We start from the raw sequence: 19,455 nt of genomic DNA, 5'->3' as shown, positions 1-19,455 counted from the left end.
TTCGCCACCTCACTGGTAACTTCCGGTTTAGGAATGCCCGGCCCCTTAGCTTTCAGAAGTCTTTCTTTGTCCTTCTTCCCCGCCATCTTAATCAGTTGTTTACTTTTCCCAACTTTGCTAAAGTCTCTGAATGTGCACTCGATCGCTTAAACTCTCATGGCTAAGTGTCTCTCGGCGGTTTTCTCCGCTTTTCTTCCGCTCCCCCCCTCACTCATTTAAGGTATGCGCATGGGAGGCGTCCTACCCCCCGCTCGCTTTTTCTCCGTCCATGAAGTAGGGTGGGGAGCTGCCTTTTACTTTTTAAATCGCCTTAGCATTGACTCACATTCATTGTTGGTCTTCCAACCCCGCTCCAAACTTCATTTCAAACGCCGGATCTCCCACGCTTGCTCCGGTTAGTGCCACTAGTCCCATCTGGGTCTCATAGCACGGGGAACCACTGGAACTAAGAGGCGCCTCAATTCTCGGGCATTCTGCCCTCAAAGAGGCCGCCTCTTAAAAAGTTCCTTGGCCAGGGCCCCTTCACCAGGTCCCTGGGGGGGGGGTTGTGAGCCTGCGCGCCCCCTCCCCTGGCCAGAGCGCAGCTTCACCCCCGAGCAGTCCGGGAGGTGAGTCTGCTCAATGTGCCGCCATCGACTGGACGTCTATTCTGCACCTTGTTGTTTGACCTCCTATACAATAAACTATTTTCATTGTTCACTCTGCCTGGTCCTCACGCCTATTATTCGGCCAAAAGGGAGGTCAGAAGGTCTTGGGAGGGTGCTCTGGGCCTTCTCAAGGGAGCCTGAAACCAGAGTAGTGGCAGCGTCAGGTGACACCCCACCTGAGCCATGACAGTATCAAAACAGGCAGAGTGGGGAAAAGTCCTAGGCTTACAAAATGTTTCAGAGACATACATTTCTCCCCACTACAGTTAGGACTCGCACATCAGTCAACTGATCAGTCAAACATTCTCAACAACCTATTATTTTAACTTGATCAAATATTGTCACATGTTCCATGAAGCCAAAAATGCTGCCATGTAGGTGGCATCTTACCCTTTAAAAAACCATAATGTCATTTGCTTGCAGGGGATGGGGTGATGGCTGTTCCCATTAGCCCTGTAGCCATCTGGGCAATCCAGGCAGCATAACACAGCAACTGTGCCATTTTGTTCTCACCCATAACCACTTCAAATTTGGTGACAGCTTGTTCCTTCAGATCAATGGTACAGCCATGGGCACCCACATAGCCCCACAGTATGCTAACATCTTTATGGCCAACTTGGAGCAAAACTTCCTAAACTGCTACCCACTCACACCTGTGATACATTGATGACATTGTCTGGACACATGGCAAAGAAGCCCTGGACATATTCCACCAGGCATTCAATGACTTTCACCCTACCATCAACCTGGCAATGAACCAATCTATGCAAGAAATACATTTTCTGGACACTATTATAAAAATATACAATGGATGCATAGACACCACCCTATAATGGAAACCTACTAATCAACAAACATATCTACATGCCTTCAGCTACCATCCTAACCATACCAAACAATCCATTGTATACAGCCTTGCTCTATGCTACAGCCACATCCACTCGAATCCTACAGAGAGATTTTCACCTGGGGGATCTACAACAACCCTCTTTGGAACTAAAATATCCACCTGATGAAGTGAAGAAAGCCAGAACAGTACCCAGAAAAAACCTGTTGCAAGACAGGCCCCAAAGAGACAATAACAGAACACCACTAGTGGTCACATACAGCTCTCAACTCAGCACATCAACAGTGACTTACTACCTCTACTGAATAAAAGTGGTACCCAATCATGCAGTACCTCTCAAAGCAACAATTCATCTCCTCTGAGTGGTCCCATTTTGCAGAATGGATTTGATTTACTTCAATATCATCTTTTGCAGTCCATTTTTTCCTGTGCATCTTTTTTCATGTGCGTAAAGTCTACATAGAAGATGATTATCTTACATACTCTGTATTTGGACAACCCATTGTATACAGCCTTGCTCTATGCTACAGCCACATCCACTCGAATCCTACAGAGAGATTTTCACCTGGGGGATCTACAACAACCCTCTTTGGAACTAAAATATCCACCTGATGAAGTGGAGAAAGCCAGAACAGTACCCAGAAAAAACCTGTTGCAAGACAGGCCCCAAAGAGACAATAACAGAACACCACTAGTGGTCACATACAGCTCTCAACTCAGCACATCAACAGTGACTTACTACCTCTACTGAATAATGAGTTCTCTTTCACAAGTACCAGGGGGCAATCAGTCCCACAATCTTAAATACAACATCTAATTTGAACATGGGAGCTGGAACCAGAGCTTGCAATAAACCCAGATGCCAAATTTGCTGCCACATATACCCAGACAACACAATCACTGGACCTAACAACATCAACTACACCATCTCAGGCACATTTCTTTGCTCATCTTCCAACATTGTATATGCCATTAAATGCCAACAATGCCCTTCCATTCTCTACAAAGGGCAAACAGGATAAATGGACACAAATCTGACATCAAGAATCACAAAATTGAGAAACTTGTAGGAGAACATTTCAACCTTCCAGGGCACTCAATGGAGGACCTCAAAGTAGTTTTTTTATTGCAAAGTGTTGAGTTTTGTAAATCAGTAAAGTAAATAAATGAAGCAAGAGCCAGTTCAGTGTGCTTACATAAAAAGAGAAAAACGCTACCTAGAGATAATGAGGGAGGGAATTACATTTTGGAAGAAAACAAAGAAATATGTCTATCGAACCTAACAAACTACATGTTACAGCTAGAAAGGTAAAGTGTAATAGCTTCGTCTTCTTTCTCTCAGACAAAGGATTGTAAAACATGTAAAAAAACTACATAGAACATCAAAGCATTTCTTGAAGCAACATGTTGGTTGACAAATAGGGAAGGTTACAGACCACTTCATTTAACTAATACCTCCTACAAACATTTCCCGGGCTAACTCATGTCTACTTCTAAATTGTTACAAGTTAGGCTATGCAATATCCTGTTTACTAACAACAACATAATGACTGAACAGTGTAAGCAACTTGTACATATCCCAACACAAAATAATTTCAGAAACAGACTGGAATGGGAGATTGCTGAATTACAAGTTATTACAACACTCAGGACACTGAAACCTCATCGGGTTCTTATCTCACCAAACACGCCAAGTCACTCAGTTCTTGGTTATAAAGGTAAAGGTTCCCTTGCTCGAAAGCCAGTCGAATCCGACTCTAGGGTTGCGGTGCTCATCTCCATTTCACAGCCGAAGAGCCAGCGCTGTCCGAAGACATTTCCGTGGTCATGTGACCGGCATGACTAAACACCAAGGCGCACAGAACGCTGTTACCTTCCCACTGAAGTGGTACCTATTTATCTACTTGCAATTTCTTGCTTTCGAACTGCTAGGTTGGCAGGAGCTGGAACTAGAGACGGGAGCTCACTTCGTCATGCGGCACCCGGATCTCGAACTGCTGAACTACCGACCTTTCACAGCCTGCAGTTCAGCGTCTTAACCACTTGAGCCACCGCAGCTTGGCTATACTTATAAAATATATAATATACTTGGCTATACCCAGTATTAAATTTTGTTGGTCTTAAAGGTGCCACTGCACTCAAACTTAGTTCTCACATCTGTTTGCTAACTCTTTTATTATCTGTATGCTAAACAGATCTTACCAACTACTTTAATTAAATTTTAGCTATACTTATCACTGAGATACTTATGCATCTTGACTCTAATTAGTCCTTACTGGTAACTAACCCCACCCACTCTCTCTCTACCTATATGTAATGGTTGAGGAAGTGTGGGCTCAAAAAGGGACAAAGGGGAGCCGGTCGGCTCGGAGCCAGTCCGAGACCCGACCGGACGCGGCGCCATCTTGCCCCCAGGATGGATCGTTCTACGGCAACTCCTGTTAGCCAATACTATAACTTCATACAGATCCAAGCAGATTTTTAGTAGTTGCTTTTAATATAAAGACTTTTGATTTTGTTTGGTTTGACATTCCCTCAGTAACTGTCTTTGAACTTCCTTCCTGTCACTGTGTTTATATGTTTTATTAAAGGGTTGGGTTTGTGTGTGTGTGTGTGTATTTTAAATGCTGTTTTAATATTTTGATTGTTCACCACCTTGGGGACACTAAATGGGATGGAAAGGTAGCATCTAAATATTTTAAATAAAATAATAAATAAATATGATTCCTTTCTATTTTAAATTCATTTTTTAATCTAGGCTGACCCTGGTGATCCAGAATAAAACAAAACCCAAACAGCAGAACATTGACTCATTTGCAGTTGTAGAAATCTTATTAAACACTGTTAGAAGTTATATTAATTCATTGTTTCACAATGATGTTTAACCAATTTGTTTTGTAATTAGTGTAAATATCATATGATAATTAAAGTATTTGCTGTTGTTGTTATTTTGTCCCTGCAATTAGCATGGTTTGATCTGTGGCAGCTTGAACAAGGGCTTTTGGAGTGGTGACCCCACCCTTATGGAACATGCTGCCCAGTAAAGTGAAGGCTGTTACACCCTTCCCACTTTTTTTTGCAAAAAGTATAATTTTATTTTATTTTATTAAAAAAACCCAAAAACACAGCTGTGCAGCTTTTGGATGAACTGTGATAACACTTTATTCTATTATGATGATCTTGTGTTTACATGATATTAATTTTCTGGTGATGTTGCTGTTTTAGCTGTGACTGTATTTTACTCTTGTTGAGGATGCAGTTTTAGTTGGGGACTGTTTTAAACAATCATTCTAGTTGAAAACTGCTTTGAGTGTTATAGAAAAGTGTATAAATAAACAGATAAAGTTACTGCTTAAAAAATACTTGACAAGTGCTTGATGGTTCAAACTTTTTTGACTGATCAGATGCTTTTCTGGAGCCACATTTAGACTGCCAGAGAATGAGGCCTAGCTGGTGATAGAATGATTGTGTAATGGGGCTCAGAGCAACCAATCCCTCCAGCAGGAGACAAATGCCTCAGAATGGCTCTGTTTCTCTCTTGGAACCCATTTGTTGAGAATATGGAATTCTCTCTTAAGTACATACATTAATTTTCAATGAAGTCATTTACCATGACCAAACATCAGCCTCACAATAGCTCCTGTTCTCTTTCCCATACCTGAAGAATTGCTTGCAATATCCTAAAATCACAGTGTTCTTTCAGCCCTTCTTGAAGAGCATATTCTATCACATAGATCATGCAGGATCTGGTGGATTGGGATGTGCGAGCAGCCTTGATCTCAGTAGCAATTGCCCTGCACACAGCCTCAGAGATCAGATCTGGGTCTGCAAACATGAAAACCCTGGAGAAAATAATGGTTAACATTTATGACACAAGCAGAAGTTAGTAACAGAGAAGAATTTAGAAGGTGAAACCAGGAGTTTGCATGGATTAAAGATATGGAACTCAAACTGGAAATGGGAAAAAAAAAAAAACTGGAGACACTTCATTTCATGCTCCCAGTTAGACATTGCCATGTTCAGGAATCCATTGCACCACAAGGCTTAGAGTTCCTGAAGAGGCCAATAGGGACCGCTGTCTTGGGTCATATGTTGAATTTTTTTCTCTCTGGTAATATCACTTCATGATTATTCTTTTTCATACCCTCAGATTTAGTAAAAGTTGGTTTCCAGATCCACTAACATTGCTGGGCAGAAATGTTGGGTATATAATGTAGCAGAGTAAAAGAAATGTGTGGCACACATGTGTATTAATTTTAAAAGGCAAAGTTTACTAATTACTTAGGGGGAAAGGGAGTTCAAAACAAGAAACATCCTGTCTAGCTCTCTAATCTACATCCTGTCTCTGTAAAGGCTAAACCTTGACTCTGTACCCCAGGCAAGAGTTAGAACAAAGGCAGTAAAACTTTTCTAAGCCTTCACTAGGGCTGCCAAATCCCCCCGGGGGGCAGATTTCCCCCCGCTTTGGAGGCCCAATTTCCGACGCCGCGGAATCGGGCCCCGGGGGAAACCCCACCCCGGTGTGCACGTCACCCGGATGTGACGTGATGATGCCGGGCACACTGGGGGCAGGGCCACAGCCATTTGAGGGGAAAACATAGAGTTTCCCCCTCAAATGGCTGTGGCCCCGCCCCCAGTGTGCCCGGCGTCACGACGTCACATCCAGGAGACGTGCACACAGCGCGCGCGTGCTTTGTGCGCACGCTCACAACCGGTACACCATCCGGGAGCCCCCCCGCCGCAGGAATAAACAGGTTTGGCAACCCTAGCCTTCACCCCAGGACATCCTCAAATCTATTGATTAGCCAATAGACAATTCCAATATGCATATTATCAACTACGCTCTGGGAGGAGATACATGCAGACTACTCTATTGGCCATAAGCAATCTAACTAGGAAATTAGCATACACAACAACATGTTAATTCTTTCATGATATCAGGAAAACAACTTGCAATATCCCAGCAAGAACTCAGTCCTGGAGCTAAAGGGCCCAAATCTAGACAAATAAACTGGCTGTACAACAGAACTCTTGTTGACTCACAGTAATCATAACAAACATATTCAACTGCACAGGTGTCACTCCACTGTTCTCCACACTAGATACATAGCATGTGCATATAACACACATTTGAACACCCATTTTTAAACTCCTGTGTACACACACCCGGGAAACTGTTTGGCCAAGGATTCCCAGATGTCCGCACTAGTATTTGAAGATGCAGCAGGGTGCTACACTAGTATTAAGGAATCACCCAGCCATTTAACCCTTTGGTTTTGCTCCCCGCCCCTTTGAAAGGGGGAGCAAAACTGAAGGGTTAAATGAAGCCCCTTTCTGGATGATCCCCACCCCCTTTCTTCCAGCTACAGTGAGCCACAGCCAGAAGAAAGGAAGTCCCCTCCCTGCTGCAGAACCCCTCCCCCACTGCAGAACCGAACTTGCCGGACTGGTTCAGTTTAGGTGGGGCCCCTTCGGTTCGGGTATTGGTTCAGGGCCTGCCCCCAAACCATCTTTTTTAGGTTCGTGCCCATCCATAGAATTTGGCTATCTCTTGAAGCAAGATATTTAAAGGCTTGAAGCCTGGCAAATCCTTTATTACATATACACATTGAAAATAAATGTCTATATGTATGCTGACCACTCACCTACTTTGATAGAGTTTTGTTCTTGCTCTAACCTTCATTTTGCGTGATTTCTGAACTCACTGCCCAATGAAATTAAATGCTAATTTCAAGATGTAGCAAGCAGGCATGTTTTAGTGCAGAATGAAACCGGCATTTTAGAGTCAAGTAGGAAACCCAGTACTTACTTTTTCTGATAAGGGAATGCGTCATTCTTGAGACTCTGTTCTGCAGAGACCAGTCTTTGATATAATATTCCTATTGAGCAAAATAAACATGCATGTCGCTATCAAACTATAAAAAGGTTTATAGTGTTGTTAACTTGATCTTACTATCATAAAGCTTGTTTACAAGGCAATACATTTCAGTACTAAAAATAAAGGTTAATGTATAGCCTGAGAACCTAAGTCTCCAAAGCAGCTCTAAGAAAACCACCAGGGTGCAAAGGAAAAAAGTCAAGACCCAGTTTATGTTACAAATTCAGCCACAGGGAAGTTGTCAGGAAACACTTTCACATGATGGCAATTTAGGGGTGTAAGGCAAGCAGGTCCTCTGGATCACAGACAGTCTCCTCATGCTGGCACCAAAGGTCCTGGCTAGTGTGAAAATTCTCCCCATGATTTGGGAATCCACATTGCATGTAGCAAGGGAGAGGAATTTTTGGTTGAATAACATCTAGGCTGAGCTTCTGTTTGCCTTCCTGCCTGCAGGTATTTTAGCCTGGGTATGGCCAGAGACATAAGTCTTTTAAAGTGAACTGAAGGGCAAGAGCCAAAGGGCTCATACCAATGCTCCCTCTAAGCTGTGGAGTCTTGTGAGCAAAAATTCTATTTTGTGAGCTACTGGCATTAAAATTGTGAGTGAGCAATTTGGCTACTGCATAGATTAGTTTGCTCTGGAGCCCCAAAATCTGTGATCACACTAACTCATCTCAGAGGGAACACTGCATGGCCCTTGGTTCTTAGCCCTTGGCTCATAGCCTATGGCATTGAGTGAGCTGGCCCAGTGGATCTAGGACCAACTCAGGATGTAGTTTTTGTATTTATTTTATTGGTTTAAGTTCTGTTCTCATAGTTTTGCTTTCAGCTCCATTGGGGAAAGAAAGCAGGATAAAAATACCTAAATAAAATTTTGAAAATGCGTACAGTATGTTCTCTGCATTGAGTTGCCACCATACAAATAGTTTCTTAATAGATTTGGGGGGGCGATAAGAAAAATAAACAGGTTGCTTACCTGTAACTGATGATCTTTGAGTGGCCCTTTGTGCAGTACCACACATGGGATGGGCGCCTGCGCACGACCTGATCAGGGAAAGTTCCAGAGCTTGCCTCAGAATCCTTTTGGCAGGCTCTCTTCCTGCTCTGGGGAGCAGGCATGCACTGTGCATGCCTGGAGCGGGTGAGAGAGCCGCCTCCCACTCAGTTCCTTCGACCGATACCAGTAAGTCTTGACTAAATAAGGTAAGTGATTGAGAGACGCCAGCAGTATGGAAGGATGAGTGGGATTGTGGTACTGCACAGAGGACCACTCAAAGATCATCAGTTACAGGTAAGCAACCTGTTTATCTTTGTCGTGATCTCTGTGCAATCCCACAAATGGGTGACTGACAAGTTGAACCAGATGAAGGAGGGAGCTGGCAGTTGAAAGAAACCCAAAACAGGTAAGAATATGTAATGATAATCTCAATGTACAGGTCCTACCGGATAAGGGAGGAGAGTTAGACGAAGAGCGATTGAAGCACCACCTGACCAAAAGCAGTGTCTCGCCAAGCCTGAACGTTGAGTGCATAATGGGATACAAAGGTCGATGGCGATGACCATGTGGCAGCTGCACAGATGACCTCTAGCAGGATACCAGCAAGGAAGGCTGTCGACGTTGACATTGCCCTGGTGGAGGGAGCAGTAACACAGGTAGGTATAGGTTGCTTTGCAAGCTCATAACAAAGTGTGATGGTCGATGTGACCCACTTTGATAGCCTCTGCAAAGAAATAGGATGCCCCTTGCGAGGGGCGCCATAGGCAATAAAAAGTCGGTCTGATTTTCAGAAGGGCTTAGTATGATGGAGATAAAAAGAGAGAGCCCTGTGCACATCTAGTGAGTGTAACGGCTTCTGGGAGTCATATTATTTATTTATTTATTTATTTATTAGATTTATATCCCGCCCTCCCCAAACGGGCTCAGGGCGGCTAACAAAAGAGGCATATGCCATAATTGAACGGCTAAAAACAGAATAAAACAATCCCTCCCACCAAAGTGCCAGTGCTCTTGATATTAGTTCTTATCGGTCCAAGATGTGGTTCCGTTGACTGGCCTAACCCACCAGCATAAGTTCAGGAATCTATTACTATCTTCCTTTCATGACCAGTTCTTCAGGTCATCTGGTCATCTTCCCAGGGCCAGCTCACATCCAGATCGAACCCACCATCGGAGATGGCAGCTTGGTGGTGGTCCAGTGGTGGTGGTGGCTCCTATGCAAAAGCCTGGTGGAAGAGCTGCATCTTGCAGGCCCTGCAGAACTGTGCAAGGTCCCGCAGGGCCTGGATCTCCCCTGGGAGCTCATTCCACCAGACAGGAGCCGCCGCCAAGAAAGCCCTGGCCCTGGTTGCAGCCAACTTGATGTCCTTGGGGCCTGGAACAACCAAAAGGTGTTGCACCCCTGACCGTAGTGCTCTTGGGGGAACATATGGGGAAAGGCTTCCGAAGAAGGGTTCCGAAGGGTTCTGGAAAAATGCAGGGAGTATAGAGGATTTGGAAAGGTGAAAGGCAGAGACAACCTTTGGGAGGAAAGCTGGGTCCAGACAGAGGACCACTTTATCTCTATGGAAGACTGTGTAAGAAGCATCTGCTCAAAAAGCAGCCAGCTCTCCAACATGGCACACTGTGGTGATGGCTAACAAGAAAGGCTGTTTTCCAAGAAAGTAGACAGCGATCGGTGGAAGCCAATGGTTCAAATGGGTATCCCATCAACTGGGAAAGGACCAAAGATAGTGATCACAAAGGGACCACTGGCTTTCTGGGTGGACATAGGTGCAAGAGACCTTTCAAGAAGGATTTAGTCAGTGAGAAAAAACAGAGGAGCCTTCTATTAGAGAATGTTGAGCCAAAATAGCTGCTAGATGCACCTTAACGGAAGAGCCTTTACATGAGGCTGCAGGGAAGTCAATCGAAGCCAAGCGTGACGATGCAAGACTATGGAGGACGCCAGAGTTTTGAAAGACCAAGTAATAGCATGGCACACAGAGTTTATTTGCTGTTTCGAAATGGCATAAATTTCAGACAGAGCTCCCGAAAGGGGATGGAAATTGTCAAGTACTGAGTCCAGTATCGGATGAACAGCCGAGGCCACATTAAAAGTGTAGGCCACCAGGTAGGACAGATAGGTATCAATCCAGTTGTTCATAGAAGCTGCCGTATAGATCTTCTTAGCAAGAGCGTCCACCTTCCAACCTTCTCTGTCAGGTGGAACAGCCTGGTGAAGCTGCTTAGATTTTGAAGAAAAGTGGATGATCATTGAGTTAGGGGATTGAATAGAAATTTACCTGAAGACTCTTGAATCTTATAGAGTACCTCATACCTCTTAGATAATGGAGACACTGATCCTGGGCAATCGCAGGATTTCTTGAGTACCGAGAGGTGCATGGGAAGAAGAGGCAGGATAGCAGAAGGAGGTAGGTCACCATTCTCGTAATAAGTTCCAGATATGCTTTGGGTCCTTCGGTAGGAGACAAGGAGCTGGAATGACCTATCTCATCCCCATCCATAGCCAGATCGGGAGCACCATCTGCCACCATAGATTGATCAGACATCGACTCAGAGGATGGTGAACGCGACTGCAGAGTGCAACATGAGAGCTCCAAAGGCGTTGCAAGAGTCTGACCGGCCAGTATGTGACGGGGAGTGGTCTACCAGGCATGTAGGTATTGTAGCCTCATGAGTTTTTCACTCCTGGTATGGAGAATGCTCAGAAAAGTATGAGGCCGAATGCCAACTGTGGGATCTCAATGGGCGTTCCCAGCGGGGGGAATAATCCCTTCTCTGAGGGTAATGACCACGGCGAGGCAATGGTGATCAAGAGTAGGAATAGTGATGGTAGTAACGATGATGTCCATGTTCCGGGGACCAGGACTCTCTATAGGATCAAGAGCAAGAGCGAGACTTGGAGCGGTAGTATTTAATGTCCCCATGATCGTATCGTGATCGAGGGGTAGGAGATCGACTGTGCAGGAAGTCCTCCCTGTCATCCAAAATGTGGATAGATGGTTGGGAATCTACTAAGGTGGATCCCTGTACCTTCAGAGGTGAGGAAGTCTTCCACTGCCCTGGTGTTACATGATCAGTCTGGGTAGACCTCACAGGAGTAAGGATTGGAGGCCCATCTGTGGACTTGCGGGGGGGGCGATGTTGAAGGACCCATCACAGGTAGATAAGCCTGAGATGACAACCGGATCGAGTTTAGGCGCTGAGCTTAAAGTTGGTTTTACTTTCAGTATCGAAGGCTCAGTACCTTCAGGCTTCTTAGACTTATGCAATTTTTGCGGCCTTTTGCGAGGTTCCCATACCCGATGATTGCTGTGGGGCAGAAGAAGCATGAGAAGCTGCAGAAGACATGGTAGGACCAAGTGCAGCATCCAAAAGTACTTCCTTTAGACGAGCCGTTCGATTTCATTGGGCTTGTTTTGTGAATTTGGCACAATGAGGGCAGCTCTCTACGCTGTTAGGTTCTCTGAGGCAGAGAATGCACAAATCATGCCCGCTGTTAGAGGGAAGCTTTGCCGGGCAGCGGCAACAGACTTTAAAAAACAATGTACGGCCAATACACATACCTTCCCAACTATGAAAAGGGGAGGGGGACGCTCTGTGATTTTTGGGGGGATTTAAACATCCCCCCGATATTTTTTTTAGTTTTGTGATTTTTGTGCACCCCTGGGGACTGCCCCAAGAGTGCACAAACCTCCCCCTGCCCCCCAGGTGGCCCCGGAGCGCTGATTTAGCGATCCGCACTCAGGGGGCCACTTGGCTATTAGATATATAGATGAAAATAGTGGAGAATGAAGATCTGAAGAAGAAAGTAGAAGAAAGAGAAGTTCAGGAAAAAAAGTAGCTAAGGCAGGCGAAGAGCGAGACAAAGGAGGTGTGAACGCAAGGGCAGTAAAAAAGGAACTGAATGGGAATCAACTCTCTCACCCGCTCCAGGCATGCACAGTACGTGCCTGCTCCCCAGAGCGGGAAGAGAGCCTGCCAAAATGATTCTGAGGCAAGCTCTAGAACTTTCCCCAGGCACCCAATCCATGTGTGGGACTGCACAGAGACCACGATGACGATCTGCACATTCTTCTACTTCCTAAAGTAGATTGCTTAGTTAGTACACATGCACAGGAGAAAGAAAAGAGTTAGATTTATACTTTGCCCTTCACTTGGAGTCTCAGAGTGGCTTACAGTCGCCTTCCCTTCCTCTCCCCACAACAGACACCCTGTGAGCAATGTTCCCTCTAAGCTCCACAGTGTTGTGAGCAGAAATTCTACCTTGTGAGCGAAAAAAGCTGGTAGCATTAAAGTTGTGAGTCTACATTTGACTATTGCATAAATTAGTATTTTGAAAGACTATTTCCATAACCTTTTAAAAATCTCAGAATAAATTCTTTTAAATTATGTTTAACTATATTTTAATAATAATTTAAACATTATAAGAGAAAAGAGAATCAAGTCAAATGTCACCCACCCCTTTCCACTATATGAGTAGACCTGTCCTCTGGAGAACAGGTCTACCGTACCCACCCCTTTCCACTATTAGTAGACTTGGCGTCTGGAGAACAGGTCCACCCAACATTTTCCACTATATGAGTAACCTGTCCCCTGGAGAACAGGTCTACCATACCCACCCCTTTTCACTATATTGGTAGACTTGGTCTCTAGAGAACAGATCTATCCACCACAGTCCACTATATTAGTAGACGTGGCCTTGAACCGTCACCTTGTGCCGAGCCTTAGAAAACATACCAGCGGGGGTGGGTGGGAAGATCTCTTGCAGTCTACTTTGTTTTTTATATTATTTTTTTAGTGAAATATGACAACCAACATTACAGGTCAAGTATAACAGAGGAGGAACAATCGCTGTCAGAACCCTGCCTAACCTAACAAACAGGAAGTTGCTTAAATGTTATCAACCTGCCCAAACTACTTATTTATTCAACTATTTATATCCCACTTTTTCCTGTGACTCAAGGCAGCTTACAAATCTTACTGAAAAGCAAAATAGGGTTGTGCAAATATATATAGTTGCTGGTACCTCTCCTCAACCCCCCCCAAAATTTTTTCAAAAAGATTGGACCAGGGGGTCCAATTCTATGGGCCCCAGAAGGAGGTGCCCCTATCCTCCATATTTTTCAATGGAGGGGGGGGGGAACTTTGTGTGCAGAAGCAGAAATTAAAATTTTGTGTGCCAGTGCCCCTTAGCGCTGCTTAGATGGAACGATGCCTGTGGAGTAGGTGAGGCTGAGAGAGCTCTAAGAGAACTGCTCTTGAGTGAACAGCTCTGAGAGAACTATGACTGACCTGAGGTCACCCAGCTAGCTGCATGTGGAGGAGTGGGGAATTAAACCCAGTTTTCCAGAGTAGAGTCTGTGTCAGGGTAAGCATAAGCCAATGGATACAGTTCGCGCACGCGGGCAAAGCAAACAGGCAAACCAAAAGTTGTTAGCTTTCCCAGCCGAATAATACTGCAGCTGGAACATCTACAAGGTCAAGCATAAGATAACATACAGTTGGTGAGCCAGGGAGAGCTGAGACAGAAAATGGGAGGGTACCCCCATGACAGGGCTACCTGACAGTCTGCCGCTCTTAACAACTACACCACATGTATAACATGTACACAGGAAATTTGCATGCAGGATTGTAGGAATGTTCATAATATTTGGTTAAATTTGAGATCTCTGGATACAAAGAATGGTAGAACATTGTTGTTTTAGCTCTTTGAAGTGTCCTTGAAGTAATGGCCTGAGGTATTAGGGTGGTAAATCAAAAGTATGAGATACCAAGGTTCACTTAATCTTATGACTTGTTAAATTGATGGTTGGAAATGAATAAGCAAAGCATAGAGATATTCTTTAATAAGCTAGTTGTTCAATAGCTTTGTAGAGAAACTCCTTTAAGGCTGCTTTTACATATTCTTCAGGCAGTCTCCATTAAAAAGAACCCAGTTTGTCACTTAGAATTCTCATTGGTTCTAGCAGTGATTTTGGCCTAGGATTTATCAGTGTTGAGGAAAGTAAGCAATAATGAAAGCATGCACTTCCCTTTGTTTTGTCTTGAGATGATTCAGCAACAGAATACAATTGGTACATCTGTGATCATCATGCCCTAACTTTTGACCGCATAAGACATTTTGGTAACTGAGGCACAATATCCCTGGTGGTAAAAATCTAATAATAATAAGACATTGGAGGAGGTCATAATGGGAAGGACAGCTCTGAATCTGGTCCTCCTACTAAATAGAGGGCTGTTTCATATATGATGAATTTCCTACATCTGAAGCATATTCATGCATTTATTTTATTTCATGTACACACCTGTGGGCAGCCATCTCTAGGAAGGCTTCCAGATCCATGAATATGAAGGGGAAAATGTGTGCATGAATTTTTGATATGGGATGGTTTACATGTTGTTTCCGACTATGATGACAGTCACCTAGACCCGTTCCCTCACCCAGACACCCAGTTCGATGCCTGCCAGTAACATCATAGCGGACAGCCACAATGGCTGTTCGAATCCCCACCGCGGCCGGAGTGAGCTACCGGCCCTCAGTCCCAGCTCCCGCCAATCCAGCAGCTCGAAAGTAACTACAAGTAGAGAAATGGGTACGTGCCTTAGAGGCAGGGGGCACCCTCCTCCTGGTTCTGTGCCTGGAGGGTTGATGGCGGCGGCGACGGTGACGGGAGATGTGAGAGAGAGGCGGCAGCAAGAGAAGCGGCGGCGAGGAAGAACAATGGCGGTGTCCGGTGAGCCGTGGAGGCGACTACATCGGATGAAGGCGGAGTCGGATGACGCAACTGCAGGGCGACGCGGCGCGGCTGGAGCCCGAAGGGATGAGTAGCCGGAAAAGCCGCAGTCCAGAGCAGTGCGCCCCGACGGAGGATCCACCAAGAAGCCCGCCGATGGTCGCCGATTGCTCGGAGCGCCGAGACTGCGCCTGAGCCGCCAAGAAGGAGAGAAAGCCGCCGTCCGGGTGCTGCTAGGTAACCCCTCCCCGCACAAATTGTGGCCCTAGTTAGGATTCGACTACAGATGTAGTCTAATGTAAACCGCTCTGAGACCCATTAGGGGTCATGGGCGGTATAGAAATCACATGTGAATAATAATAAAAAAAATTCCCTCAATTTTTTCTTCCTTTTTGATTGAGCAGCCATCTATTCTCTTCTTGTCTGAAGATATATAGCTGTTCCACCCTTTCACTTTATTGTATTTTATTTATTTATTTATTTAATTTTATTTATACCCCGCCCTCCCCGCAAGCGGGCTCAGGGCGGCTTACAACAATATGGCACACAGTGCAATAAAATGCAATAAAAACAGTTTAAAACAATTAATACATGGGCCACGCCCAATGATCCTGCGTGACTGAGACCCTCTCTCCATATTGCACATACCCTTTCATTCCAGGGGAGGTTACTGTGGCCTCCTGATGTTATTTGCCACTTGACCTCCGGCGGTGCTGTAAAACGGTCCCCATTGGTGGTAGTGGTGGCGGCGGCGACTCCTATTCGAAAGCCTGGCAGAAGAGCTACATCTTGCAGGCCCTGCGTTAGGTGGTCGGTACACCAACCAATTGCAATAGGTCCCGCAGGGCCCTGATCTCCTCTGGGAGCTCATTCCACCAGATAGGAGCCGCCACCGAAAAGGACCGGGCCCTAGTGGCCGCAAGCCTGGCCTCTTTTGGGCCCGGGATCGCAAGGCGATGTAGCGACCCCGACCGAAGTGCTCTTTGGGATCTATGTGGGGCAAGGCTGGACCCTGGCCATGTAGGGCTTTAAAGGTAAGCACCAGCACTTTGAAGTGAATCCGGTATGCTATAGGCAGCCAGTGCAGCGCTTTGAGCACAGGCTGGATGTGATCCCATTTCGAGACACCAGCAACCAGCCTGGCCGCCGCATTCTGCACTAGCTGCAGCCTCCGAATCAGCGACAAAGGCAGCCCCATGTAGAGAGCGTTGCAGTAGTCTAGCCTTGAGGTGACCGTCACATGGATCACTGTGGCTTCGCGGCTGAGAAAGGGGACCAACTGCCGCACCAGCCAAAGATGGTAAAAGGCCGCTTTGGCAGTGGCTGCTACCTGGGCCTTCATCGATAAGGTGGAGTCCAGGAGCACTCCCAGACTCCTAACCTCCGAAGCTGGCACCAACAGCGCCCCATCGAAGGCCGGGAGTGAGAGCCCCAGTCCCATCCCGTTCCGGCCCAGACACAGGACCTCCGTCTTCGCCGGGTTCAGCTATTTTGATGCTGATTCAACCCAGGAACTTGAGGGAAGAGACAAGATCACCCTCTGAACTTAAACTTTTGAAATATGTCACTTTTGAAATATGTCACTTTTGAAATGTGTCACTCAGAATCTGTCCCTATCCACTGGCTGCATTGCTTGAGTCTCGCCTCCAACATTCTAAACAGTTTGCTGTTCCTTTCCCCTCATAGCCAGTCAGAACACAGAGGTTATTTGCATATGCAGCCTCATTGGCCTTTGCCTTGGAACACAGAGGTCGTTTGCATATGCGACTTGATTGGCTTTTGCCTCTAAAATTCTAAACAGTTTGCTGTTCTGAGGTAAAATGTGTCCAACCTCCAGGTGAGGGCTGGAGATCACTCAGAATTACAACTGCTTTCCAGATGGCAGAGATCAGTTCCCCTGGAGAAAATGGTGGGCTCTGTATCCTTATATGCTGCTGAGGTGGCCCCCGTATGACAGCCAATGTGACGTAGCAGTCAGGGCTTCAGAGCACGGGAGAGGCTGCAGGTGTGTGTGGGGTGGAAAGCTAAGAGTGAGGGGGAAATAAAGGTAGGTTGATGATTGGCTGGGAAGGAGACAGGGTTGCCAACTCCAGGTGGGAAATTCCTGAAGATGTGAGGGATGGAGCCTGGAGAGGGTGAGGTTTCAGGAGGCGTGGGACCTCGGACAGGTACAAAGCCATAGACTCCACCCTCCAAACCAACTATTCCCTTCTGGGGAACCATCTTTGCCAATCTCCAGGTGAGGGCTGGAGATCACTCAAAATTACAACTGTTCTTTAGGTAGCAGAGATCAGTTCCTCTGGAGAAAATGGTGGACTCAGTGTCATTATACCCTGCTGAGGTCATCACAGCAAATTGACACTGGGTGTCCAAGGCCGGGGCACCCGCCCAGAGCCTCTTTCTAGAGGCCACTGTATTTATTTCCACAACGGGCCTTTTTCCTAGTTCAAAAATAAACCAAATATTTTATTCAACATAGAGGGGGAAAGATCAGGTGAAATCAGGGGTAATATATTTGAGGTAAATCAATAAGTTCTGAGGTAACTTAATATTTCCACAAACTACAGTTAATACATTTCCAGAGTTTTAAAACTTTTCATACAGTCTTCAAATCTTTGAGATGAGAGGCTTTTGCTTCAATGTTTCCTAAACACTCCACTTTCTTGAGTTTAACTGACACTTCAAGTTTCAGAAGACAGGGATACACTACCCAGTACCCAAATTCCTTCTCTGAACACTCCAGGGATCACTCCACCTTTTACAGCTATCTCCCTTTCAACTGGGCAGGGAATCTCTTCTCTAACTAGAAGATCTATCCCTTTTTCCTGGCCTAAATGGGGGTCTTCACTGATCCACCCACTCTTCCTTGCCAGTCTTCCCAGTCCTCAGTCAGTATGAAACTGTTTTCAGGCAGAGCTAAACTCTCCTCAGTCAGAGTGAAACTTTCCACAGTCAGGGCTAAACTCAAACTTGAGTTCTCTTCAGCAGTCAGTTCCCAAGTCTTTCTGCTCAACTGATGCTAACCAATCCAATTATTTTGAGCAGCCTGTCACTCAAAGGCATCTCTGGCTCTGTGAGGCATTAACCCTTCAAGGTCCATCACATGTTTATACAGCACTTACGAGCTTTTAAAGTGCATTCTGTCACCAACAAATAAGAGTTGTCCATTTGTCATATGCAAAATGGCTTTGATTTTCCCTTGAGTACATCCAGATGGACCAAGCCTGGGTCTTCAGAAGCTCCATTTCAGAGCAACTAAGTGACAGCAACAGGCAAAGTCAGAAAGTTTCCCATTGAGAAAAGACCCAGGTCCAGCTTGATCTTTAGTCTTCCATTCTCATAGCATTCTGAGAGTGGGTCGCTTTCCTGAGAGGCAGCACCAACAATGGAACTGATATGGCTATCAGAACAGCCAACAGAAGCAAAGCAGCTGAGAAAATAGTGGCTGTCTGTGCTACAGTATTTAACCAAGTGTGCCTTCTGGATATGCCCTACCTTCTGATCTATTAGAAAGACATTTATCTCCAATTTGAAGAAGAAGAAGAGATTGGATTTATACCCCGCCCTTCACTACCCAAAGGTGTCTCAGAGCAGCTTACAAACTCCTTTCCCTTCCCCTCCCCACAACAGACACCCTGTGAGGTAGGTGAGGCTGAGAGAGCTCTGACAGAAACTGCTCTTTTTCCAGAACAGCTCTTATCAGAACTATGGCTTGCCCAAGGTCATCCAGCCAGGTGCAAGTGGAGGAGTGGGGAATCAAACCCGGTTCTCCCAGATTAGAGTCCGTGCATTTAACCACTGCACCAAACTGGCTCTCCCAGGGTTTTTTTTTGCCCACTCTTTTTTTTTTTGCCCACTCTTGCCTCAATATCAGTTTTTTTCCTATCTGTATCACAGCATGAGAAAAAATTGTTTGCATCTCCAGCTGCTTCCAAACAGTGAAGATTCTCCGTGTTGCTCTTATCACTAGTGCAAAATACAGAGGCACGAGTCTGTATTGGCAATTGAGTGTCCACACGGGGCTTTTCTGCATATATACCTGTTGTCAACTCCTTAAGGCTCTCATTTGCACCACTGTGCCACTGGAGGGGGTTTGAGGGCTTTAAAAATTATACTGTTATAGTATAAGCACTATAGCAATTGTTGCTTTTTTTTTTTTTAAGCCTTCATAAAGCCTTCTGGTGGCTTTATGTAGGAAAAATAGCAGCCACAAGGGGGTGATCATAGGAAAATGGTACAGATGTGGATGGGACCTTTGAAAATACACACCTTCCTGTCCAGATGGTAGAATAATGCATCTGGACACTGTTCTTTCCAAAAAGATGATATTAAAGCAGGTTGGGGAA

The 19,455-nt window shown here is 45.4% G+C and overlaps 1 protein-coding gene across 1 annotated transcript in view; it reads right to left on the bottom strand.

Moving 5' to 3' along the window:
• PIK3R6 (phosphoinositide-3-kinase regulatory subunit 6) overlaps positions 1-19,455 on the bottom strand; it is a 70,027-nt gene that overhangs the window by 24,438 nt on the left and 26,134 nt on the right. Inside the window, exons 7-8 of the mRNA XM_015427195.1 lie at positions 7,304-7,373; positions 5,153-5,336 (exon numbers count right to left, since the gene is read on the bottom strand). Of these exons, the coding sequence (XP_015282681.1) occupies positions 5,153-5,336; positions 7,304-7,373 (254 nt within the window). The remainder of the gene's footprint in view (positions 1-5,152; positions 5,337-7,303; positions 7,374-19,455) is intronic.

The sequence above is a fragment of the Gekko japonicus genome, unplaced genomic scaffold, assembly GCF_001447785.1.
Source record: "Gekko japonicus isolate JY-2015 unplaced genomic scaffold, Gekko_japonicus_V1.1 scaffold876, whole genome shotgun sequence".
Lineage (NCBI taxonomy): Eukaryota > Metazoa > Chordata > Lepidosauria > Squamata > Gekkonidae > Gekko > Gekko japonicus.
The sequence above is the reverse complement of the archived record's forward strand: the minus strand, read 5'-3'. Positions and strand labels throughout refer to the sequence as shown.